Source organism: Amblyomma maculatum, chromosome 3 (assembly GCF_055883805.1).
Source record: "Amblyomma maculatum isolate TAMU_Amacu chromosome 3, ASM5588380v1, whole genome shotgun sequence".
Classification (NCBI taxonomy): domain Eukaryota; kingdom Metazoa; phylum Arthropoda; class Arachnida; order Ixodida; family Ixodidae; genus Amblyomma; species Amblyomma maculatum.
The window spans coordinates 146,918,909-146,941,408 of NC_139346.1; the positions used below are offsets into that span (position 1 = coordinate 146,918,909).

At 43.7% G+C, this 22,500-nt stretch overlaps 1 protein-coding gene across 1 annotated transcript in view; it reads right to left on the reverse strand.

The window, feature by feature from the left end:
• The window catches only part of LOC146196341 (calcium/calmodulin-dependent protein kinase kinase 1), a 154,384-nt gene that overhangs the window by 35,142 nt on the left and 96,742 nt on the right, over positions 1-22,500 (reverse strand). Inside the window, exons 5-9 of the mRNA XM_084596965.1 lie at positions 22,128-22,335; positions 8,443-8,631; positions 6,804-6,857; positions 5,473-5,524; positions 4,070-4,191 (exon numbers count right to left, since the gene is read on the reverse strand). Coding sequence (XP_084453091.1) covers positions 4,070-4,191; positions 5,473-5,524; positions 6,804-6,857; positions 8,443-8,631; positions 22,128-22,335 — 625 coding nt within the window. The remainder of the gene's footprint in view (positions 1-4,069; positions 4,192-5,472; positions 5,525-6,803; positions 6,858-8,442; positions 8,632-22,127; positions 22,336-22,500) is intronic.

Consider the following 22,500-nt stretch of genomic DNA (forward strand, 5'->3'; position numbering starts at 1 on the left):
GTTGTTGTGGCTGTAGGAAGAAGGAAAAGAAAATGCATGGGCCTGCTACTGGCTCTGTAGCTGAGCCACCTCCGCTGCTTCGTGCGGACAGAAGAGAAAATAGAGAATAAAGAAAAAGAAAGAGAGAAAGATTATGGAATGGAAAATGGTAGGTTCAGAAATCGTTATGAGAAAGGAAACGTGCAGAGTGGGTCAGAGAAATAACTCGAGTTAATGACATTCTAGTCGAAATCAAGAAGACGAAATGGGCATGGATAACCGATGTTCGAAAAGAGTAACAAATTGGACACCACCGAAGAAGAGCGTAGCAACGGTTGACAGAAAGTCAGTTGGGCGGATGAGGTTAGGAAGTCCGCAGGGGTCAAGTGGATGCAGCGAGCACAGGACGGGGTTAAGTGGAGGGATATAGGAGAGGCCTTCGCCCTGCAGTGGGTGCAGTCCGGCTGCTTATGATGCTGCTGATGATGTTCCTAACTTGCTTTCAGAGTTAAAATTTTGCTTTCCACTGAGCGCAAGCTATTCACGTGTGCCACTTCTCAATAGATAATTCAAGTGCTTGATTGGCTCTACCTTCACAGTGTCTAGCACACATTGCTGACTGTCGCCGCTTCTATTTATTCAGGTACGCCTCCTCAATGAAAAGTGATGAATAATAATGGCTGCCTTCATTCCTGCATCGTACATTGTGTGGATAATCATAAAGGTGTTTGCAGAAGTTTACCGTAGATTGAAAAACATGCGGACACGTATTTAGTTGCAGCCAGGCCAGTCATCCTGTTTGCTTACCTTCATATGGTGCAGCTGATGGTACTGTAATAAATCGGTCTCGTTGCGATATTTTTATACTTTACTTATTGAGTTCAACAAATACGACTGCTCGCGCAAATTTGTAACTTCCATTTTATGGCAAAATGTGCTCCGTTAATTTCTAGATGCGTTTAAAAACAAGCGATAAGGTTTTATGGTATTAAAGTGGTCTGTCGCGGACCTTTTGTGGATTTAAAAGAACTCAGCAAAATGTGAAAAGCGATTTAGTAACGCTGCTCATGCAAGAATATATCCCAGCGCACTCTAAACAGTGATTTGAGCCAACGAAACGTATGTGCTGTTTCGACCACAACCAGACGAACAACTACCCGTACGTTGGATAAGCAACATTATAACACAAATAAAGAAAATGGCCACTTCAACTGGGCATATTAGTTCTTTTTCTTCTTTTTCTGTTTTCACTGTGAGATGGATAAGTACAACGTCAATCTGAAATGGCTGCCAGTGGTCAGCACAACACTAATCGCCGATCATAGGCCACCATTTCATTGTTTCAGCAAACGTTTATGACGTATAAAAACGATGCTGATAGGTGTCGTCGGCCACTCACAACGAGACGGCGAGCCCGGACGATACGTTCTCTCAAAACGAGTTTTACCAAGAGGGTAATCATGAGTATCATTCGATATTTTGTACCTTGTTTTAAATGCTTAAATGCTAGAAACGAGGTGTGGGAGACGTATTAATAGAAAACTGGATTTTTTTGTTTTTTACTATGTGCGACTTAGGGAAAGAAATTAGGAATAAAAAACTCGCACAGTTTGTCGTAATAATTGACTCGTTTGGCGACATCCATGCGCGCATGTGTTGTATAGTTAAGCAGGTAACTAGAACTTTGTTAACTAGCTGTGGAGTTAACGTCATTGATGTAATCTGTGAGCTTCGCCAAAACAGGCGAATATGCCGCTTTAGCCAACTCTCTTGCCTCAAAAAAAACAATTTAAAAACGACAACGGATTTTCTTGATACACCTACAATGCGAGGAAGTTGGCATGCATGCTCCAAGAATAATATTTAGGAAACCGTGCCAGATACTCCCCCCAGTTCGTGCAGCTTCAGCGTGCAGTAAAGCAACATTATTTAGGTTAGGTCATACCAAACTTAACTAGCTCTACATAATGAAACATCGAGTCTAGTTATTAGTTTTCCTTTGGAGCGCCGAAATACATCTCTGAATTTATTCTGTCAACATCGCAGGATATCTTTTTGGGGTTATTTTGTTAAATTGTGTGCATCAACATTGCAGTGTAAAGCCGCAAACCTCAAGGTCGCGTTTAAGAGAGATCATCAAATTGGGCTTTCTCGTGTAGCATTATTGCACAACGGCAGCACGGGACCGTAATGTGATCCCCGAAGTTTCGTCCACTTCTTATGAATTATGATGCATAAAGTCTATAACCATCTTTAATTTTGCTCCCTAAAAATTGCGAGATACGCTGTCAAGATGGCATGCGCTGAAACCAAGTTAACAAGCTTTTATAAGCCAGTTTATTATTGCCTTCATTCTGATAGCCTGACTCGCGGCATAAAATGTTATCTACAAATGCAGATGCAGGCGAGATTCTTCAGGAAAATCTAGTGCATTTCTGAACCGTCGTTGCGTTTCGGATAATTCTAAATTGAATTTCCTTTAGTGTTGATGACCTTCAGTTTACTAATATCAAGTTTACACACTTGATTATACCGGATGGTTTCTTCAGATGTCTGCAGTTATTCATTTTGCAGATTGTTTGAGATCTGTAGGTGAGTCTGCGCAAGTGAACTAGAGCAACGGGGACAATCAGTGATCTGATGTGGCTAATATGAAAGATAAAACGGTTCTACTTTTTCACATTTATCGTGCAAGATTACATGTCAAAAATTAGAGGTCGCCAACGCAGAAAGAAGGTCCAAAGTTAAAATCATTGAATCTCTATTGTGGCTTTAAATTAGGTGGTTGGGTTCCCGATCGGCATTCTATATAGGTGGAGTCACTGCAAACAATATCGTCGCTTATGCATCATAACGTACAAGACCTAAAACTCTATTTGGTATATTAGAAACGCAAACGAAACCATTATGTCAACATGCAACGTGGGGAAGACGAATAAAATAGCATTGAAAAGATGTTTTTCAATCTATACATTGGCAAGCATCACGCCAATTCTCAAAATTTATAAACTGCACTCGTACTGGCTACTGGCACCCTTCAATATCGCAATAAATGTTGTCCTTAAAACTTTCACGTTTTTACTAGATAATGTCTGACACATTTGTGCATTATAGATATGTATTAGCGATCTTCTGTAAAATCACCGCCAAGCATTTCACCTAAAGAAATGTACTAATTTTTTATATAAAAGCATGAGAATAGTCAGAGTTACTCGTTATATATCGCCTTAAATGAGAGGTGGCAAGTAAAGGTACTTTAAGTATTCAAGTATAAACTGCGAAACCAACTGGACATTTCTGAAACAATGAACACTGATTTCAGAACTCAGTTTCCTTTCAAGTCAAATAGCATGGTTATTCAATGCTTACAGCTACCCAACTTCTAAAGCTAGCTTTGAGGAGCTGAATGATTGCATAACTTAGTGCACAACGTTTTTTGCTGTGAGCACGTTACGTACACGGCCGTTATGTTCAGAAAGTTTGTTAGTTTTTTTTTAAAAGCGCCGCAAATTTAAAAGTAGACGTCACATTCACCGTGGATATTTACGCCACTGCTTCACAGAAATCGATATCAAATAGTATTACAGCCATATGTGGCAATATGAGAGTTTTATTGCACTCTTAGATGCCTTAAAGGTCGTGCGCAACAAGTGCAACCTATATGCCTTTGGTCATGAACGGCCACACGGATGCGCGACAGCAATCCGGCGAAATATGAAAAAAACTGACCATAACTTTATTTCCGTGCTTACTTCTTTTATTGGCTCGTACAATTTTCCCGGCTAAGAAAATGTGGCGTAAGGTTCGACATGTACTTTCGACGTTGAAGCAAAGATTACGTTGCTCTGTCCTTGCAAAGCTAGGGTATCTTTTATTCGTTGGGCAATTTGCTCCTACCGTGTGCGAAAACAAAAAAACCTATTTGCGAATGTTTACTACAAATTTTGTAATATTATTTCGACACTATGCCGAAAGAAACCTGAGAGTTATGAAAATATATAATTTTAGAAATCAAAAATTTCGGCCAAATTACCCATTTGGATTGAAGTGTCACCATTAAAACGAAACCTGAGATATAAAACTTCCTTACCTCTACCAACTTCACAATATTTGGGTGATTGAGTTTCTTGAGGACGGCTATTTCATGGTATACTTGGTCCAAGGGGTTGCTGGTGCTATTGCTACGTCCTTTCCGCGGAGGTGGCTTGCGCCCTAGAGAAGAACGGCACAGGGAGTGGTCAGAAATAAAATGCTTAAACGTCGAGCGTCAGTGAAAATTACGGAGCGACCAGTAAAATGGTCCACGAAAAGAGCTATGTCTGTCATCTCACGGAGCCATGCGCATGCAAACATCAAGAAAAACTTAGAAGCACGTTTGACACAAGCTCGCACCGAGCAGGCTATACGGATATGGCATATAAAACGTGCCGTTGTGGAAAGTTTGTTCAAGGACAGGCTTGAATTCACAGTGCCGTCGTATATAGCTTGAAATTCGTCCTTCTCATCGCTTCCTTCTCATAGCAAATGAAAGAGAAATAGCAAACGGCGGCTGCTCATCTTCAATAAAAAAGAAAGTGGCCGACAAGCAACGTATGACGAAATCATTAAATATGCACAGCTTGCTCACAGAGTGAGTTCCGTTTTTAACACCCTGTCGCTTTGCAGGCAGTTGGTGACCTCTGCCAGCGCCCATCACATTAACTCTGCGAACCGTTTTCAATGAGCACATTTAGCAAAAGGTTTCTAGAATACGTACAGTAATGATAGAAAATAAGCTAAAAAAAAAAACAAATAGTGAAAAAGAGCCGCTGCCTACGATAACATCCGGAAAAACTCCGGGGAATAACGAGACATATAGGCTGTACAAAGGAGGTGCCAATTTTGCTTTTCTTTTTGGAAACGTTGTTTGGCTCAAATGTAGCGCTTGGCCGTATTTTTCACTGCATTGACGTAGGTTTAGATCTAGTGGCGAGTGCAAAACAAAAAGCAGCCAGGCAAGTAACGAAAAGAGAACCCCCCATTAGGCCTGAAGCGAGGCTTCTTCAGCTTCCGGATGATAGCCTCGGCGGCTATACTCTAGCCTATCGACACCCTGATCTAATGCAACGGGGAAAGTGTTCTAAGTAAAATGAAATGTTGAGATGCTACTGTTGGCCGTACGTGATATCCTGCCCATTTATCATTTTACTAATTGGGAACACAGCTTGTCTTGCTTTTCCGGTCATTCGGTCGACACGTGCTCTCATTAGCAAGGAAGAAAGCTTAAGAAGGATCAAAGCAGACGGATGTAACGATAATCCTTCACAGTAAAGTTATAATCACGAAGTGATCTTTGTTGGAAAGAAACTAGCATTGATCGTAAAGTGTGTCATCATGCGTAGATGAAAAGAGAGACTCCAAATAAAGACTATGAAAATTCGCGTTAATTATGTATAATCTGTGCGCACTCGAAAACAGCGATTTTTTTTTTTTTCCAATGCCAGGCCCACTCACCAAACATGCCAGCCCTCTTCAAAAGCTTTTTCTTGGACAAGATCTTCATTGCCTGTAGGAAGAAAAGCGAAACAAAATATTTGTCAAGGTGGACAAAAAACGATTTAAAAGCACCCCTGTTAAAAAGAACGAAAGCCATGAGCCTAACCGTAAGAATTCAGAACAAGAACAAGCAAAACGAAAAGCCATGGGTTTTAGCATTTACCGCCAGATGGCGGAAGCAACGCTTGCGTGAACGAAACGTTGAAAGAATTAGGACGACCTTCTCTAGCGTTCTAGATACTCCAGTAAATGCAATTCCAGTGCGGCATAATGTTCCCATCTCACGTATAATTGAGCCTTTGCCCTGTCGCACTATGTTTTGTAATTTTGGGCTTGCCCTTGGCAAAACCTAAAAGCAAGTGCAGACTGAACAGCGAAGCAGTCTGAAAGCTAACGCAAAAACAGCAGTGAAGATACGCCTGAAGCCTTTCGTTGCGAGGCATTTTCGAAAACAACATTGTTGCGAAACAGATCTGTCTCTGTGACACGCTACCCGTTATACCTGCATAGCAAAAACAGGATCAGAAAAAATACAGGAAGTAGATTGAAAGGAAGCTGAATAGCTTCTTTAAGTTTTCTTAATTTCAGGCGTTGGTTTTAAACAATAAAAAAAAATAGCATCTAATCCTATCACTCAGCAATTTTGCGAAAAACTTGTGTAATTATTGCCTGCCCGGCGAATGTTTCATCCGTAAAGTTTAATCTGGTCAACAACCAAAACGCCTACGCCGTTATGACCTCGGAAACTGCTCTTTACAAGCCCTTGAAAATAATTCCAGCATTAAAAAATAGTTTGGAGCGGGAAGTAGCAACCCTTTGAAGGCAGCGCTGGACAAGAAAAAGATTTATATTTAGCCAATCCATGTCGCCAGTTATAACTTTCCTCAATTTTTTTTTTCAGCGCATGTGCCACCTACAAAGTCTGTTTTTAGAGAAAGCAGTAATGAGTAAAGAAGTGAGCAGCGTTGGACCAGGCTTTGAGTGAAAAAGTTTCCCTCTGCAATTCCTAACGGTGCACGAAAGGTTCGCACCAATTCCGCGAACGGCAAAAAAAGGTTGACAGGCTGCGTCTCGAAAAATAATATTGAATATGGACCTTGGGAGCACCATTTATGGCTAAATATCTGGCTTTTAGGCGACGAATAAAGAGGAAATACAATATTTTAGTTGGTAACAATTTATGTAAGTTTTCGGGTCCTAAATTCTTATACTAATAAAGCGTTATAAAAAAACAATAGAACATTGCAGTCCACATGGCTTCTAAAACAACAATCAGCATAGGTACTTACATAATGACTGTCATCTTCTTCACTGTAGGCCAGCTTCACTATTCCAAAGGAGCCCTGGAATTGAAACAAACAAGAAACAAGCTGTGTTGAACACATTGTGGTAATGCAAGAGAGAAAAAAAAAGAAAGGTCTATTACCCTGCTGAATGAGCCTTATCTTAAGAGGACTTCCTGTGTGGGCGCCATAAATGAATGCAAACGCTTCGCAAACGTTGTTATGAAAAATAAAATCACTGACAGAAAACAAAACTGTGTTAAACTTAGTACTACTGCATACTGTTTAATTTTCCACGCGAGCAGCCGTATGTCTGTTCTGGAAGGGGATGGAAGGCGGGCTGCGTTTTATATACATTAACAAGAGCTTCGCATCTCAACGTCTGTAAGAGACTTCACAAGTTCCATAAGAATCGACACTGCGTTATGCATTTAGTACTTATTATCTGCGTTTACTATAATTAGGATACTGCCCTAGACTCCACGTTTCGTTAGATCTCTGAATTTTACCCCTCAATAACGCAGAGCAATACGACACGATCACTAGAGAGCAAGCCTCAATATTCCGTACCGAACCCTCTTGCTGCTTGTCTTGGTGACGTTCTAGAGCAAAGCTTGACTGGCATTACAGGGACGCTGTGATTTCTGTCACCGTATCGGTGTTACATGCACATTTCAGAATTCTCTGAGGGAAGAAGAATTGTGCACTAAACGCTAAAGGGCAGTATGAAAATTTGTGTGTCAGCTGTTAATGTACCAGCGTGTTGCGGCTGTTTGCAAGGGTATATGAAGCTGTGAACTTGTTGAAATAAACGTTGTTGAAATAAACGTTGTCGAAAGGAACGCGCTCATGGCGTCGCCTTCTCGTGTTCCCGTCTACGTTGAGCGCTGTTGCCATAAGCTGCTGCTTTGTCTGAATGACGGAAGCTAAACAGTGCGCCTTGTTTTTACTTATGAAAAGTCGTTCTTCATTTGACCTTTACAGTAAGCACCACAGAATATTTAAATTTCATGTACCCGCAAACATTTCTTTCTCTTCACATGCGGCTGAGCGGCCCCAACGTTCAATGTCCTTTTTCGGCACAATCATCAAATTGAAATAACCTTGGCATTAGACAGAGGATAGTGGAGGATTGTAAGAATAAAGTTTTGCTTTATTAACCCAGATAAGGCAGTATTTTGTTGCACATACAAAAAACAAAATCTTGAATGCCTTTGGCGGGCGAATCAGCAGCGAGCCGCGCACAACGTAAATTAGTGCCATAAAAAATCATGATGCCCACTCTGCACGCAGAAACGCATTGCTGTCAAAAATATTCAAAAGCCAGAACTAAGCACCTCAGTGCAATGCAGTCCGGTCTGCTTCGCACTGGCAAAGATCCTCTCATAACGGTGCTAAAGATATATATATATATATATATATATATATATATATATATATATATATATCTTTAGCACCGTTATGAGAGGATCTTTGCCAGTATATATATATATATATATATATATATATATATATATATATATATATATATATATATATATATATATTCGCATGCCTTTCATTGGCAACTACTAGGCTAAAAATATTATGCTAAGAGAAAAACACCGCATCTTAAAAATCAGATGTTTGCTGCGCCTATTCTCACCTGTCCGATCTCCTCCTTGAGCCTGTACTGGTTGAGCTGCGTGTAGCCTTTGTGGGCCTCGATGGAAACCCGGCGGGACTCGCGGATGCTGCGGCCCAGCCTGGGCGACGACGAAGGGGAACTGAAGGGCGAGTACGGCAGCGCCGGGTAGAGCGCCCGCTCGGGTCCTGGTCCCACCAAGTGAGAGTCCTGTGCAAATGGGGTTTGAGAACTCCTTTTTTTGTCTCGTGTGCGGGAGCGTAAGATTTATATATTGTCGAACGGAACCTAAAGAAAAACGAAGGACGAAATCTAATCGCAGAAGAATAAAGGCGGGAAATTCCCTGACAATTTCTTTTGTCTTGAAGTACTGTCACATTGGCTGCCACTGCACCTTACGAACATGTAAGTTGTTCGCATGGACAATAACCAATAGCCTTGCTAGATATCTGCCAAAAATATTGTTAACGTTTATTAACAGAGTGATTCTTCCCCTTAGCCTGGTGCGCTAACCAACCGATGGTGAGCTTCCTCTTCCTTAAACTCTATTTTGGACAGCCTCTTCTTCACACTTCCTCGTCCTCTTCTGTGCGCATGTCTGACATTTCCCCCTTCGGAGACGAAGCCCCTGGGCTGTCAAGTCAGAGTCCCGAGAGCGGCAGCGCTTCATTCTTGCGACATGGATTACTTGTGTTTTCAGAGAGGGGCGGACTTGGGAACATTGGCGAGACACGACGTAATTCAACTCATTGATGCATGTGCGAACAATAAATGGGCATGTGTAGTGCGACAACAGCTCTTGCGACAAACCACGCTTACGGAGAGGTGTCCAGAGCCACACTAAGTCTTCTGAAAGTATAGGAGGCATCCTGATGCCGACGATCGTAGCGCTGCTTAGAGCGCTCTTGCGAGGATAGAGTGCGTAATTGGGCGACCCGACGAGCCTCTTCAGCGCGGCAGAAGGTGCTCGAAACAGAAGGCTCGATGTCGTGAGAGAACGGCAAAATGGTGTCGAGAAAACGTCAAGGCGGACGGGCGTAGAGGAGAAAAAATGTACTATAAGCAATTGTCTCATGCTTGGAGGTGTTATAGGCATATGTAATGAATGGAAGCACGTCATCCCAGTTCTTGCGCTGCGAGTCAACATACATCGCAAGCATGTTCGTTAGTGTCCGGTTTGTACGTTCAACGAGGCCATGTATCTGGGGGTGGTACGGTGTAGAGTGACGCAACTGGCAAGTACAATTGCGCAGAAGCTGTTCCACAGCATCTGCCGTAAACTGGCGGCGTACACAGATAATGACACGAGGAGGGAGGACGACAGCGTGAAGAAAGAAAGAGACGTCAGCGGCGGTGGCGGAAGGGATGGCGGCAGTTTCACAGTAACGCGTGAGCTGATCAACGCACACGATGACCCAACGATTGCCTTTAGACGAGCGGGGAAACAGGCCTATTAGGTCAACACCCACTTGCTCATATGGTGTGGTCGGTTGTGTCACCGGATGTAAAAGGCCCGGCGGATAAGTCGTGGGGAGCTTGAATCGCTGGCACTGCACATAGGAGTTCACGTAACGCTGAGTCGTTCGGCGCCTATTTGGCCAGTAGCAACGTTCCTTAATGGGGGTGAGAGTCCTGGGAAACCCCAAGTGCCCGGCTGTAACATCATCGTGCATAGCGTGTAGAACAAACGAGTAGAGGCTAGCCGGAACGACTAGCAGAAAGCGTGCACCGCCAGACGAATAATTTTTCCGATACAGCAAACCATCGCGAATGCAGAAAGGGTTCGTAGATGCCAGATCACGAGCGTTTTCAAAAAGTGGTAGCAAGTCTTGATCTTTTCGTTGTTCTCACTAAAAAGTGGCAAGATCCGGAAATTGTACGGAAACGGCGGCAAGATAGTCGTCTAAGTTGTGATCACAAAGGGTAGCTGCGAGAGGCAGCCGCGAGAGGCATTCAGTGTCAGCGTGTTGGCGGCCACTTTCATACGATACTGTAAAGTTGAACTCCTGAAGGCGTAATGCCCAGCGGTCCGACCGACCGCAGGGGTCACGCAGATTCACCAGCCAGAAAAGCGAATGATGATCAGTGAGGACTGCAAATGCACGTCCTTAAAGGCACGAGCGAAACCGCTGTACACCAAAAACGACGGCAAGACACGCTTGCTCCGTCACTGTATAGTTGCGTTCAGACTTGCTAAGGGTGCGACTTGCGCAAGCGACAACGTGTTGATTTTCGTCATGGCGTTGTATGAGCCCATTACCCACGCCGATGCCATTTGCGGCAGTGTGAAGTTCAGTGGGAACTGTCGGGCTGAAACGAAGCTGTACGGGCCACGAGGTAAGAGGAAACTTGTGCTGGCGAAACTAAAAATCACATTCTGGAGTCCATTTGAAAGGAATATTTTTCTGCAAGCGGGTAGGCTACGTCAGCAAACTTAGAGATGAAGCGTCGGAAGTAAGAACCAAAATCCCAGGAAGCTCCTGAGTTCTTTCACAGACTTGGGCTCTTTGACGCCGCTGACGGCTTCAATCTTCTTTGGGTCCGGCCTAACACCGTCTTTGTCAACCAAATGCCCAACCACATTGATCTGGCGTTCACCGAAGCGGCACTTCTTAGATTTCAGCTCAATACCGGCTTTCTCGATGCAGTTAAGGACCGCAACTCAACGGCTGTTATGCTCGGTGAAGGTCCTTCCGAAAACCACTACGTCATCTAGGTAAAGGATGAAAATTTCCCACTTCAGTCCGCGCAAAAGGCTGTCCATAAATTTTTCGAAGGTAGCTGGAGCGTTGCATAGGCCGAAAGGCATCACATTAAATTCATATAACCCATCTTGAGTCACGAATGCCGTCATCTCTTTGTCTTTCGGATGTATCGGTATCTGCCAGTATCCGGACTGTAAATCACTAGAGGAAAAGTAGGAAGCTGAATGGAGGCAGTCAATGGCATCATCAAAGCGCAGGAGTGTGTGAACATGATTCTTTTTGACAGTATTGAGGCGGCGATAGTCGACACAAAATCGCAAATGCCATCTTTTTTTTTTTTTCACGAGAATCACAGGGGCGGCCCACCGGCTAGATGATTTCTGAATAATTCCTCTTTGCATCATATCTCGGACCTGCTCGTCAATTATCTTACGTTCTGAAGGTGAGAAACGGTATGGCTCTGTCTAATCGGGTGTGCAGATCCAGTGTCGATCATGTAATGAGTGCGGGAAGGCGGAATCGGTGGTGGCTGATTTCGAGCAAAGTCGAACACGTCCGCATGTTTCATAAGAACCCCCATCAATATTCGGCGGTCGTTGGAGGGTAGCGATTCGTTTATCATGGACTTAAACTGGGAATCGGCATGATCGGGACGTCTAGTTGAACGAGCAACGCCATCACTGGACGCGGCGATGTGCATTGAAAGGCGTTCTTCTTCAAAGTCGGCGAATTTCAAACCACGCGGCAATACGGCAGGTTCATTGGTATGGTTGACAGTCCAAAGCGTGGCACGGCCCTCGTTCCCGCGAACAACACTGCGGGGCACCAACACACTATTTGTGGCACCGGAAAGGGAAATGGGTTCCACCAGAGCGTCGAAGGCATTGGGAACCGCGCCCGAGGACACAACTGGGACGAAGATGGCGGACATCGCCGGAACGACGGTATCCTCGAAGACAGAAAACGCTTGGACAGCCCGCGGTGATTCTTCTATGAGGGCCGATCGAAGGCCGGGGCTGATTGATATCTCGTTACTGTTGAAGCCGAGAGTTGCGCCACACTGCTGTAAAAAGCCAACTCCTAGAATAATGTCGTGCGTAGAGCGAGGGAGCACCGTAAATTCAGTTCTGAACTCGTGCCCAGCGATCGCTACATTTACATAACAAATGTCTAGCGAAACCAACGATTCTACCCCTACACTTCGAAATATGACAATTCAATCCCAACGAAACATAATTTTGCGGCCGAGGTGGTTCTTAAAATTTAAGGTCATCACGGAAACTGCAGCACCCGTATCCATTAAGGCCATAACAAAAACACCATCCACTAACACTTCCAAGCGGTTCTTTAGCATAACGACCGGTAGAGGAATTGGCAATATCGATGACCTGGCGACCGCACCTCCATCGGCCGCACATTTTAGTTTCCCGGTGGCGGCGAAGAACTGCGAGGAGAGGGCGAACGTCGGGAGAGGCTGGCAGGAGGAGTCAGGCTGCGGTCAGACGCTGGGGAGTCGTTGCGTGGTGGTGCGCAGTGGTAGGAGCCGGAAGGAGGAGGATAGGTCGGGTCACGGACTTCTGGACTCACGTTAGAACGACGATTCGACCATTGGCACTGGTAGCATGGAACCGGGTTCTGGCGGCGGCAGAATCTGGATATGTGGCCAAGCATACCACAGCGGTAACATACTGGTGGTTCACAAGCACTGACCAAATAGTAGTCTTCGGAAGCAGGATCGAAGCTATCAGCAAAGTCCAGCCGCTGAGGTCGTTGCGGATGAGGTGGCGCACTGTAGTGGGAAAGAGCTGGAGCAGGGCCATAGGAGTCGTTTCAGGGGTTACGGATAGGAGGAGGAGTGATAGAACTCCAATTAGAAGAGCGCTGGATGGGAGCTTCATGCAGGGAGCAGCTATCACAGGGGATTGCACTGCGGTTCACAATATCTGGATGGCGGGAGAGTTGATCACGGACAATTTGGCGAATCATGTTGGCTAAATGCGGAGGCTCATGTGAATGCTCGTGAAAATCCAAGCTTGCAACAGTGGTCACGTTAGGAAAACGGCCGAAGTTTGGGTTTATGCGAAGCAGCTTTAAAGCTTCGAACGTATGACAGTGCTTGATCACGGCAATCGGAGAATTCAAGTTGTCTTTTGTAATTAAAAAGTTATATGCGTCCACCGTGATTCCGTTTAACTGGTGGCCAACTCTGTCTTCTTCAGACATGCTCGGATTCACTGCTTTTCAGAGTTTTATGACCTCTTCAATGTACGTTGTGCATGTTTCATTGGGCACTGGGCTCGTTGGAATAAAGTCCGCTCTGCGCATTTCCGCTTTGCCGCGGTATCCAGGAAACAATTTCGAATCTACTCTTGAAAACAATCCCAGCTCGTTAGGAACGCTTCATGGTTCTCAAACCACGTCAGGGCTAGAGAGTCCAAGAAAAAAAAACATTTGTCAGCTTTACTGTGGCATCCCAGCGATTTTACTTGCTCACCCGCTGGCAATTGGTGAGCCACTCGTCCACGTCTTCGCCAGCCTTGCCAGAAAAGGTCCGTGGCTCACGGCAATGCCGCCAAGCGGGTGCCACTAGTCCTGGCTGCCTTAAATCGCCGTATTGGATTCTTGTGATGGTCCACGGGGGAGCCCAGCGAGTCGTCGGCTCGAACGAGGCAGAGAAGAATCCGTGGTGATCGTTGCGGCACCGGCCACCGCTCTATTAAGGTTTATTTCAGAGCGATTCTTCACCTTAGCCTGGTGCGCTAACCAACAAATGGTGAGCTTGTCTTCTTCAACCTACATTCTGGACAGCCTCTTTTCACACTTCCTTGTCCTCTTCTGTGCGCATGCCTGATAATATTAACTTCTCGGATGTCCGATAGTTGGCCGTGCTCGCGCTGCCTTCGCAGGTGCGTGGGAAGGGCTTGCGGTATTCAAAACAGTACTCAGTTGATTGTTATATTCCCCAAATGTGGATGAACAAAAGATCCTCCTACGCCTGGCGGAGGAGGCTTACTCCAAGACCTTCTCTGCGGCCACGGCGCAGGAGAGCCGGCAAGGAGACCCTCCCCCTGGCTGAGCCCCTCCCCCGAGGTCCATGTCGGTGTAAGTAAAGTCTTCTCACTCACTCACATGCACAAAATCTTAACGCCGTGAGATCTTTAACGGACTGAAATACGGTCACTGACGAAATTCCCTACGTCGCTCTATATCGATGTCAGGGGAACCGTAGCCCAGGTGTTTTCGAAAGTGCGCAAATATATTCTTGCGCAGGCCGATTCCCGACGCAGCTGAGCTCACATTCCATTCTCGCCTGCTACCATCACCTATCAGCCGCACCACCCCAGGAACCGACGACACGTGCAAGGTTTTCTGCAACTGCGCACGCCCAACCTTCCGGAAATAGTCCTGCTGGCCTTCCGGGAGCCCCTGCCCATAGATTCAAGCCGTCATCTGCAGATCATCACAACAGCAGCAGCGACAGCAAAGTGTGCAGCATCTAAGTTGCCCCTTATTCTTGCGCAGGTTAGTCCTGTCACTATAGTGCTTATTTCTTTATTTTTTATCAATTCATTGTTCTGCTGTCGCTGCTGCTGCTCTGGTTATTCATTTGTATTGACCATGCACTACTGTTCCTAACTAACGAAACAAATTGAGCCTGCAATTTCAGCGCTGTCTTTAATTTTGCTCTGCATATCGCAAGCGATATGTCAGTTAAAGAGGCCGACCTCCGCAAGTTCAAAGAGGAAATAAGGCAAGAGCTGAAAGTGTTTCGCGAGTCCATAGAAAGGGATTTGCGCAGTGAAATACGGGATTTGAAAACTGAACAGAGAAATTTGGTTCAGAGCCTTGAATTTGCTCACGGAACAACAGAGGAACTAAAGCAGAAACTGGAGGCAGAAATCTTGAAGAGAGAAGATCTGGCAACGCAAAATGAATCCCTCCGCAAAAATTGCTTTGCAGCAGAAACTAAAATTCAAGTACTTGAAGACCGAATGATCTCTCTGGAACAGTATTCTCGGAAAGCAAACATCGAATTTCAGGGTGTTATTGAACAATAAAATGAAAGCTTGCCAGATTTGCTTTCTAAGATCGGTTGTGCTGTGAACGAACCAATAACGGAAAGCGATATAGAAGTCTGCTATCGAGTGCCCACGCGAAAGACTGATAAGACAAAAAGCATTGTCGTACAGTTTAAAACACGCACGAAACGTGATGCTGTTATAAGGAAAGCAAAGAAAGTGCGCCTGACAAATGATGACCTCGGCCTTGAGGATAAAGCACCTGTTTTCGCAAATGAGCGCCTCTGTCCGAAACTCAAGAAATTGCTTGCCATGGCTGTGAAAAAGAAACGGTTCAGGTGTCCACAGAGCAAGTGTGACAGATACTGCGCCTTTCCCTTATTATGAACCAACCAACCTACCTATTCAACGGCAAAATCTATGCAAAGCAAGCAGATGGCAGCTCAGCCGTGTTGATACAGCGCGAAACTAGTCTAGAAGAGATATTTTCCAAACCGGAGTAAATCCTATTGTGCTGAAAACAACGAACATTGACAATCATATCATGAATTCTGCAATGAATTATCAAGAATTCACTTTTCCTAAAAATGTCGAAGTTCCAGAAAACCATTTTGAATCAGTTCTGCCTATCAATGCACTGTCGGTGACTGGAAAAGAGGACATGCTTACTTCATTTCTCAATGACTTTAGTTTTAAATTCAGCATTGTGATGTTATCAGAAACATGGTACTATGATGGATGCCAAATGTTAAGATTAAAAGATTACAATAATTTCTTTTTGAATCGTACAGGCAGAATCGTACAGGTGGTGTCGCGGTTTACGTTACAATGCGCAAGAACTGCGAAATTGTACCTGAATTTAGTAAAGTAACGTCTGACTATGAGATAATAACCTTACAGAGCAAAAATGTAACCGTATCAGTTGTATATCGTCCACCAGGAGGTAGCATGAATTCTTTTACGCAGTTTAGTAGGCTCTTGCTCGAACATGTGTGCAGCAACAACTTCCGCCTTGTTTGCAGTGGCGATTTTAACATAAATTTACTTGATGATACTAAAGCTACTCGGGACTTTAACAGTGTGTTGCATTCTTCTGGTTTTCTGAACTTAATAACAACATCTACACGAATCACTGTCAGTACTCAATCGTTGCTCGACTTCATTTTGACAAACAATAATACTGCTGTTTACAGCTGTGGTACTCTAACATCTGACATAAGTGTCCACTGCCCTGTATTTATGACCTATCACACTATTTTCAAAGAAACAAGGGAACGCAAGGAGTCGCTAATAGTTCAGTCCATCACCGAGGATAGTCTGGAATCGTGCAAACAAGACGTAATTGCTTGTGATTGGTCTGCGGTCTTCAGCAAACTAGATGTGAATGAAGCATACGCTGAATTTATTAAACTCTTTGTGAATACATACGCAAAACATTTTCCGTTAGTATCACTAAGACCATCAAATAAAACAAGAAAACCATGGGTTAACCGGCAGCATTTAAAATTAATCAGAAATAAAAACCGCCTATATCATACATTTCTCCAGTCGCGCAGTGAAGCTGCGCTAAAGGAGTTTAAAAAAACAAGAAATCAAGTAAACGCGGAGCTAAAGCGGGCAAAGAATGCATATTATGCTAACCCGTTTGCAAATAATAACAGACAACGGCCCGGTGCTGCATGGAAAATTATAAATAATGTCCTTGGAAGTGATGGCTCTCGTTCAATTCCAAGAACAATTACCGTAAATGGGCGTAATCTGACAGATCATGACTTGGCAGATCACTTGAACCACTACTTTGTAAACGCTGCACTACCAATTTGTACTTCATCAGATACAGTTTCCATAGCTTATAACAGTGTTGAGAGCATATTTCTTGGTCCTACTAATCAAAACGAGATATACAACACATTCATGGGCCTAAATAACAGTAGGTCGTTAGATGCCAATGATATTCAAATTAAACCCGTTAAATACGCATTAGAATTCTTAACATCTCCTTTAGCTCATATTTTCAGTCTGGTACTTGAGTCTTGTATATTTCTCACTGCTATGAAATGTGCATGGGTGTCTGTATTATTTAAAGGAGGGGATCATAATCTTGTATCTAATTACAGGCCAATTTCCATACTCCCAGTGTTTTCTAAGGGATTAGAAAAGCTAATTTTTTCTCGTATCGCAAACTTTTTTGACAAGAAAAGAATTTTAACAGACTCACAGTATGGTTTCAGAAAGGGTCGCTCTACTGAGGCTGCTTTGCTAAGCCTGAAGGAAATAATTTGGGCAAATATTGATAATAATTTACTGACAGCAGGAATATTTATCTATTTCAGCAAAGCGTTTGACTCGACGATCACAGTATTCTCATTAATAAACTTTCATCTTATGGAATTCGTGGAACAGCTTTGGCCCTACTGCAATCTTACCTGGAAAATAGGCACCAGTGCATATGCATCAATAACGAAAGGTCATCTCTCTTACCAGTAGTATGTGGCGTACCACAAGGAAGTGTTTTGGGCCCCCTTTTATTTAACACTTATATAAATGATATTGCTACGAAGATGACGAAGTGGGCAGTGGCGCGGGGCGGAGCGCTCGCGCTAGGCCCGCTGGCCATTAAAGCATATTTCATCATCATGTCATCACGTCGTTCTGTTTCTGTTGTGTCCGCATGCTACATCGCTTGTCATGCCACCTCGTAACAATATTGTCAACATTGACACCTCAGTTCGATTTGTGATCTATGCTGATGATAGTACCCTACTTATTTATGCAAATATCAGCCAACTAGTGCTAAAATGTAATGATGTCCTTAGTAAACTCTCTGCCTGGACCAAAGCAAATAAAATCAAGGTAAACCCAATTAAATCCAAAGCCATTATATTTTGAGCTAATAATAAAGTAGTTCCTCCCCTAGATCCATTCATTTTTCAAGACCACCATATAGAGATAGTTCACGAGCATAAGGTTCTAGGTGTATACTTTTCTTCGCATCTTAGATGGGACGCTCATATAAACCATATTTCTAGAAAGCTCTCGACTGTTACTGGTGTAATTTCACGTTGTCGCACATTGCTCCCCATAAGTGCTAAACTACAAATTTACTATGCTCTGTTCCTTTCTCATGTTAACTACTGTACTCTAGTATGGGCAACAAAAACTAAAACAAATATGAACAAGCTTCTTGTGTTGCAAAGAAAAATTATTCGTCTCATCGTAAACTTAGAACCAACATCAAATGTTCAACCCTTAACAATATCAAATATCGTTTGTTACAATTAAAATATTTCGGTTCGACAGGTACGGGTAATTTCTTGGTAAAACTTGCATCTCTTGAACACCGCACTGCAATAGTAAACACTAGATGCACTGACACGTGGTCTCTACCACATTTTAGAACCAACTACAAAGTACAATCCTTGGCTCATAATCTTCCCGTTTTTCTCAACAAACATAAAAACACAGTTGGTTTTAGTCCTAAGCAGTTAAGAACCTACTTAGTGCATATATAACCTATTCATGCATGTGTTCTTTAAATATCATAGTCACCTTTACGAACTTTCTGCATTGAGCTTATTCCATTGTTTTCATCATTGATCAACTTTTTTGTTTTGTTTTCATATCGTGCTGTATAATACTTTTGATGTCATGGTAATATTGTTAATGTACTTTTGGAATCTTCTGTTTGCTCCTGCTCTGTTGTGTACCGGTTTCCTGGGCCTATGTCAAGCTGTTTGTACAGCTTTTAGCCCAGGCGACCATCCACTTGTTGGAAAATAAATCTGATTTGATGTGATATTCATACGTGTTCCCCAACCTCTTATGGAGCACTACAGTTGTCCCCAGACATGTTTAAAAATCTTGAATGGTAAACCGAAAAGTACACGTGTCATTTCCTAGTGTATCTAGCTCCAAAATATATACTTTATCAAGCATTAATTTCATTGGGTTAAGGGTCGTGTTTTACGCGTCATATCCTCGAAACAAATATAGGTCATATCAGGAGCCAGCGTCTGTGAAACATGCGCAGCAGACTGCGCCTCTCGAGTGCTCTGTACAGCTGTGTGTACTCATATACACGTTCTCGCTATTCACTTTCTCCTATCTGGCTCAACGTGCGACGCTCTCGGAACACTTGCTTTTCTTTTTTGTGTGTAAATCTGCGGCACAGCAAAAGCACGTGCTTTTTTCGGTTGGAACCGTAAATAATGCAATATAGTATGCTCAACTTGGAATATTTCATGGTTGTTCAGTGCCAAAACGAAGGAAACGCACTTTACGTGTATGCTGAGTGAAAGTGTAGCCTCGTTTTATGTCTTCCCGGACGCATACGTGTGACAGGGTCACACAAAATTATTTTACACATCTTTCTGAAATACATGCACGAAGTCCTTCTAAGCTTTCTGTTCCTGAGGCTCAGAGATCCTAAGTAAAGTGCGACGTGGAAAATGTAGCATCAAAGAAATTGCGAAGAACTAAGTATTAAGGGGTGGCCTAGAACAGACTACTCTCTAAATTGACGACAGCAGTACTGAGTCGACATAGTGGCCGCGTCTATTCGGTTGAACAGGTAGGGATATTGTGGGCACATTCCACTTCCATAAGGGGGCATCACGAAAGTGCCAGATTTATTGTTGCTTAAGGACGCAATTCAACCCAATTGAGTGTGAATTTGTAATTTTTAGTTACTTGAGATCTGCATTTTGCTTTTATTTTGAAGGCACACTCAGCGAAAGTACAGGCAAAACACCACTCTGTGAAAAAAGATTATATGACTGCTTCTGGATGTATGCAGTTTCTCCGATTTGAAACCACTCATTTATATCGGATAAAATTGTATTCGCTTATTCTCCCCCTTGTCGAAAACAAATTGTGGCATTCTTGGAAAAGAATGACTTGCCGTCGTTAAGAACTAAATGGCCATATAGTGAAGTCTTTTGGATAAAACCCGCACAATCGGCGTCAGCGCGTACATTTCACATGTGCAATGAAACGGTCACGGCGACAGTTGGCACTTTACCCCACCGGGGTGGTGCATGTGGTTACGGCGCTCGACTACTGTTCCCAAGGATGCTGAATCAAATCCTGTCCTCGACGGCAGCGTTTCGATGGTGGCGAAAAGTAAGGCACCTGTGTGTTGTGCGATGTCAGTGCACGTTAAAGAACCCCAGATGGCCTAAATTTCCGCAGCCCTCCACTACGATGTCTCTCATAGCCTGAGTCGCTTTGAGACGTTACACCCCACAAACTAACCAACCAACAGTTGGCACTTCATCACCGATTCGTTGTCATGTTGTAGGCTGCTGGGGTGCGTCGGCCTTATTAGGAGCTCGGTGGCGACAGCGAGACACGCTCTCATAAGTGCTTGTGCATGCGTGTCCGTACGGTTTGCTCAAATATGTCGGGTAGTCATTTACGTCATGTAGTGCATTACAGCTTCGTGACTAGAAACGAAAACTACAGTAAAGATCGAATTTGCAAACGCAAATAATTCGTATTTGGCCAAAACACACCAATTCAGCCGTCCATTTTTGTCTCCCTTCTAGCTAGCTTTCGTTTAACCGAGTGTGAACTATTTGTGATTACAGAATACATCTTATGAACCGAGGGCGTATACCGCTACAGCTTTCCGGCGCGGGAAATCTAAGACCATAAAAATAACCAACATATATAAAAGGACTGCTTTAATAAAAATGACATTTTTGTTTTATGCATATCTTCTAAAATGTTCCATCTCGTAAGTATGACGCTTACAGAAGGCGAGCGCTCAAGAATGATTGGGAATTACTCAGATAACCTATGCATATGAATTTTGCCCTTGGAAGACATATTTACCACTTCTCTGCGCTCTCGCAATTGTTTTCACTCAACATTCCTATGGATAGGCAACTTATGCTCTTTGGTTCACACTCCATTCAAGACCGCAAAGTGTTCCTGCGTGGTAGAACATCGGCAAACACGAGTTGTCCCGATTGCGAGAAGCATCCAGCGAATAGTTAGTTCTTCTTGGCTATGTCGGTCTTTACATCTCACATTCTAACGGATGCCATAGCAACGATTGTTTGGTAACGCAAAGACAGTTGAATTACTTTCAACGGTGCAAATATTGCGTATCTATCTTACCTTACCTCTCCTTGTTCCTCACTAAGATCCTTATTTTGCTCCCTGGATGATTGGATATTAGCTTACAAGCTACACGAACACTTTCACTAATGATGTACTAATCTAGTTTTCGCAAACTTTATGTGCATTGTGAAATACGCCGGATTGATCGGTGGGGGCTGAGTATGTTCGTAGATATGCGCCATTGAACAAGCAGATTGGCTTGATTCTAGCCTGAGAATTTCTCCGTTACATATATCAATAAATAAGATAACTTTATAAATTACGATGTTAGTCAGCCAGCGGTAAAAAAAAAAAAGCATATGGTGTAATAAAAAGCTTTGCAGCCTGGAGAAGACTACGACCAACATTACATCCCTGCAAAATAAGAATGAAATTGAGTGTACAGATTTCGCTCGTCGTGTTCGCTCAGTTGAAAAAAAAAAAAAAGGTACTGAAAATTTTCTGTCCTCATATAAATATTTTCTTCTGGTTTTTCTGCGTGAATCTCTAACGGCAACGTAGAGCATTGTACTAACCTTTGAGTTTGTTGTACCGATCTCGTAAAATTATTACAGAACTAAGAACTACAGAAAACTACATACTAGATAAACGACTACAGAACTACAAAAAGTACTATGTAATTATAGAACTGTCTATGACACGGCAAAACTGCAAAATATTTCGCCATATCTCTGGCAAGGTTCATTCGTTTTTGCTTTTGTTTTTGTTTTCAACACTCTCTTTTGCGGCAAAATTTCTCAGTTATGAACAAAGTTGCCCAGGAAAGGAGTTTTCCTGCATCCTATGACCTAATGGTTCCTTATAGTTGATGGTTCCAGAAATACAAGATGGCCGCGAAGCTTTCGTCTTTGCCCACCTGAGACATGGAGTATGTAATGCGCGGCAGACGGCGCCTTCGCTGCAGGTCTCCGGCGCCGGCAGCCTCTGGAGGCGGGCTGTCGGGCGGCGGACGCTGTGGCGACGGCGAACGCTGCAGCCGCGGCGACGGCAGGAATTCCGGCGGGACGAGCTCGGGCGCAGCCAGGAACGGACTCGACACGCGCCGGCATGGCGACAGTGACAACCTGGGTGGCCCGGAAGATATGCATGCCGTGACTCGGATGCTTCATTTCGCACGTTTCTGGCACGCAGATGAAAGCTATAAATGCTGCTTACGCTTTATATCCTATATTACCAAGGCAGCAACTCTACTAGCCTTGTGTGCAGCTGTCTGTGCGCAGTGGCGGATC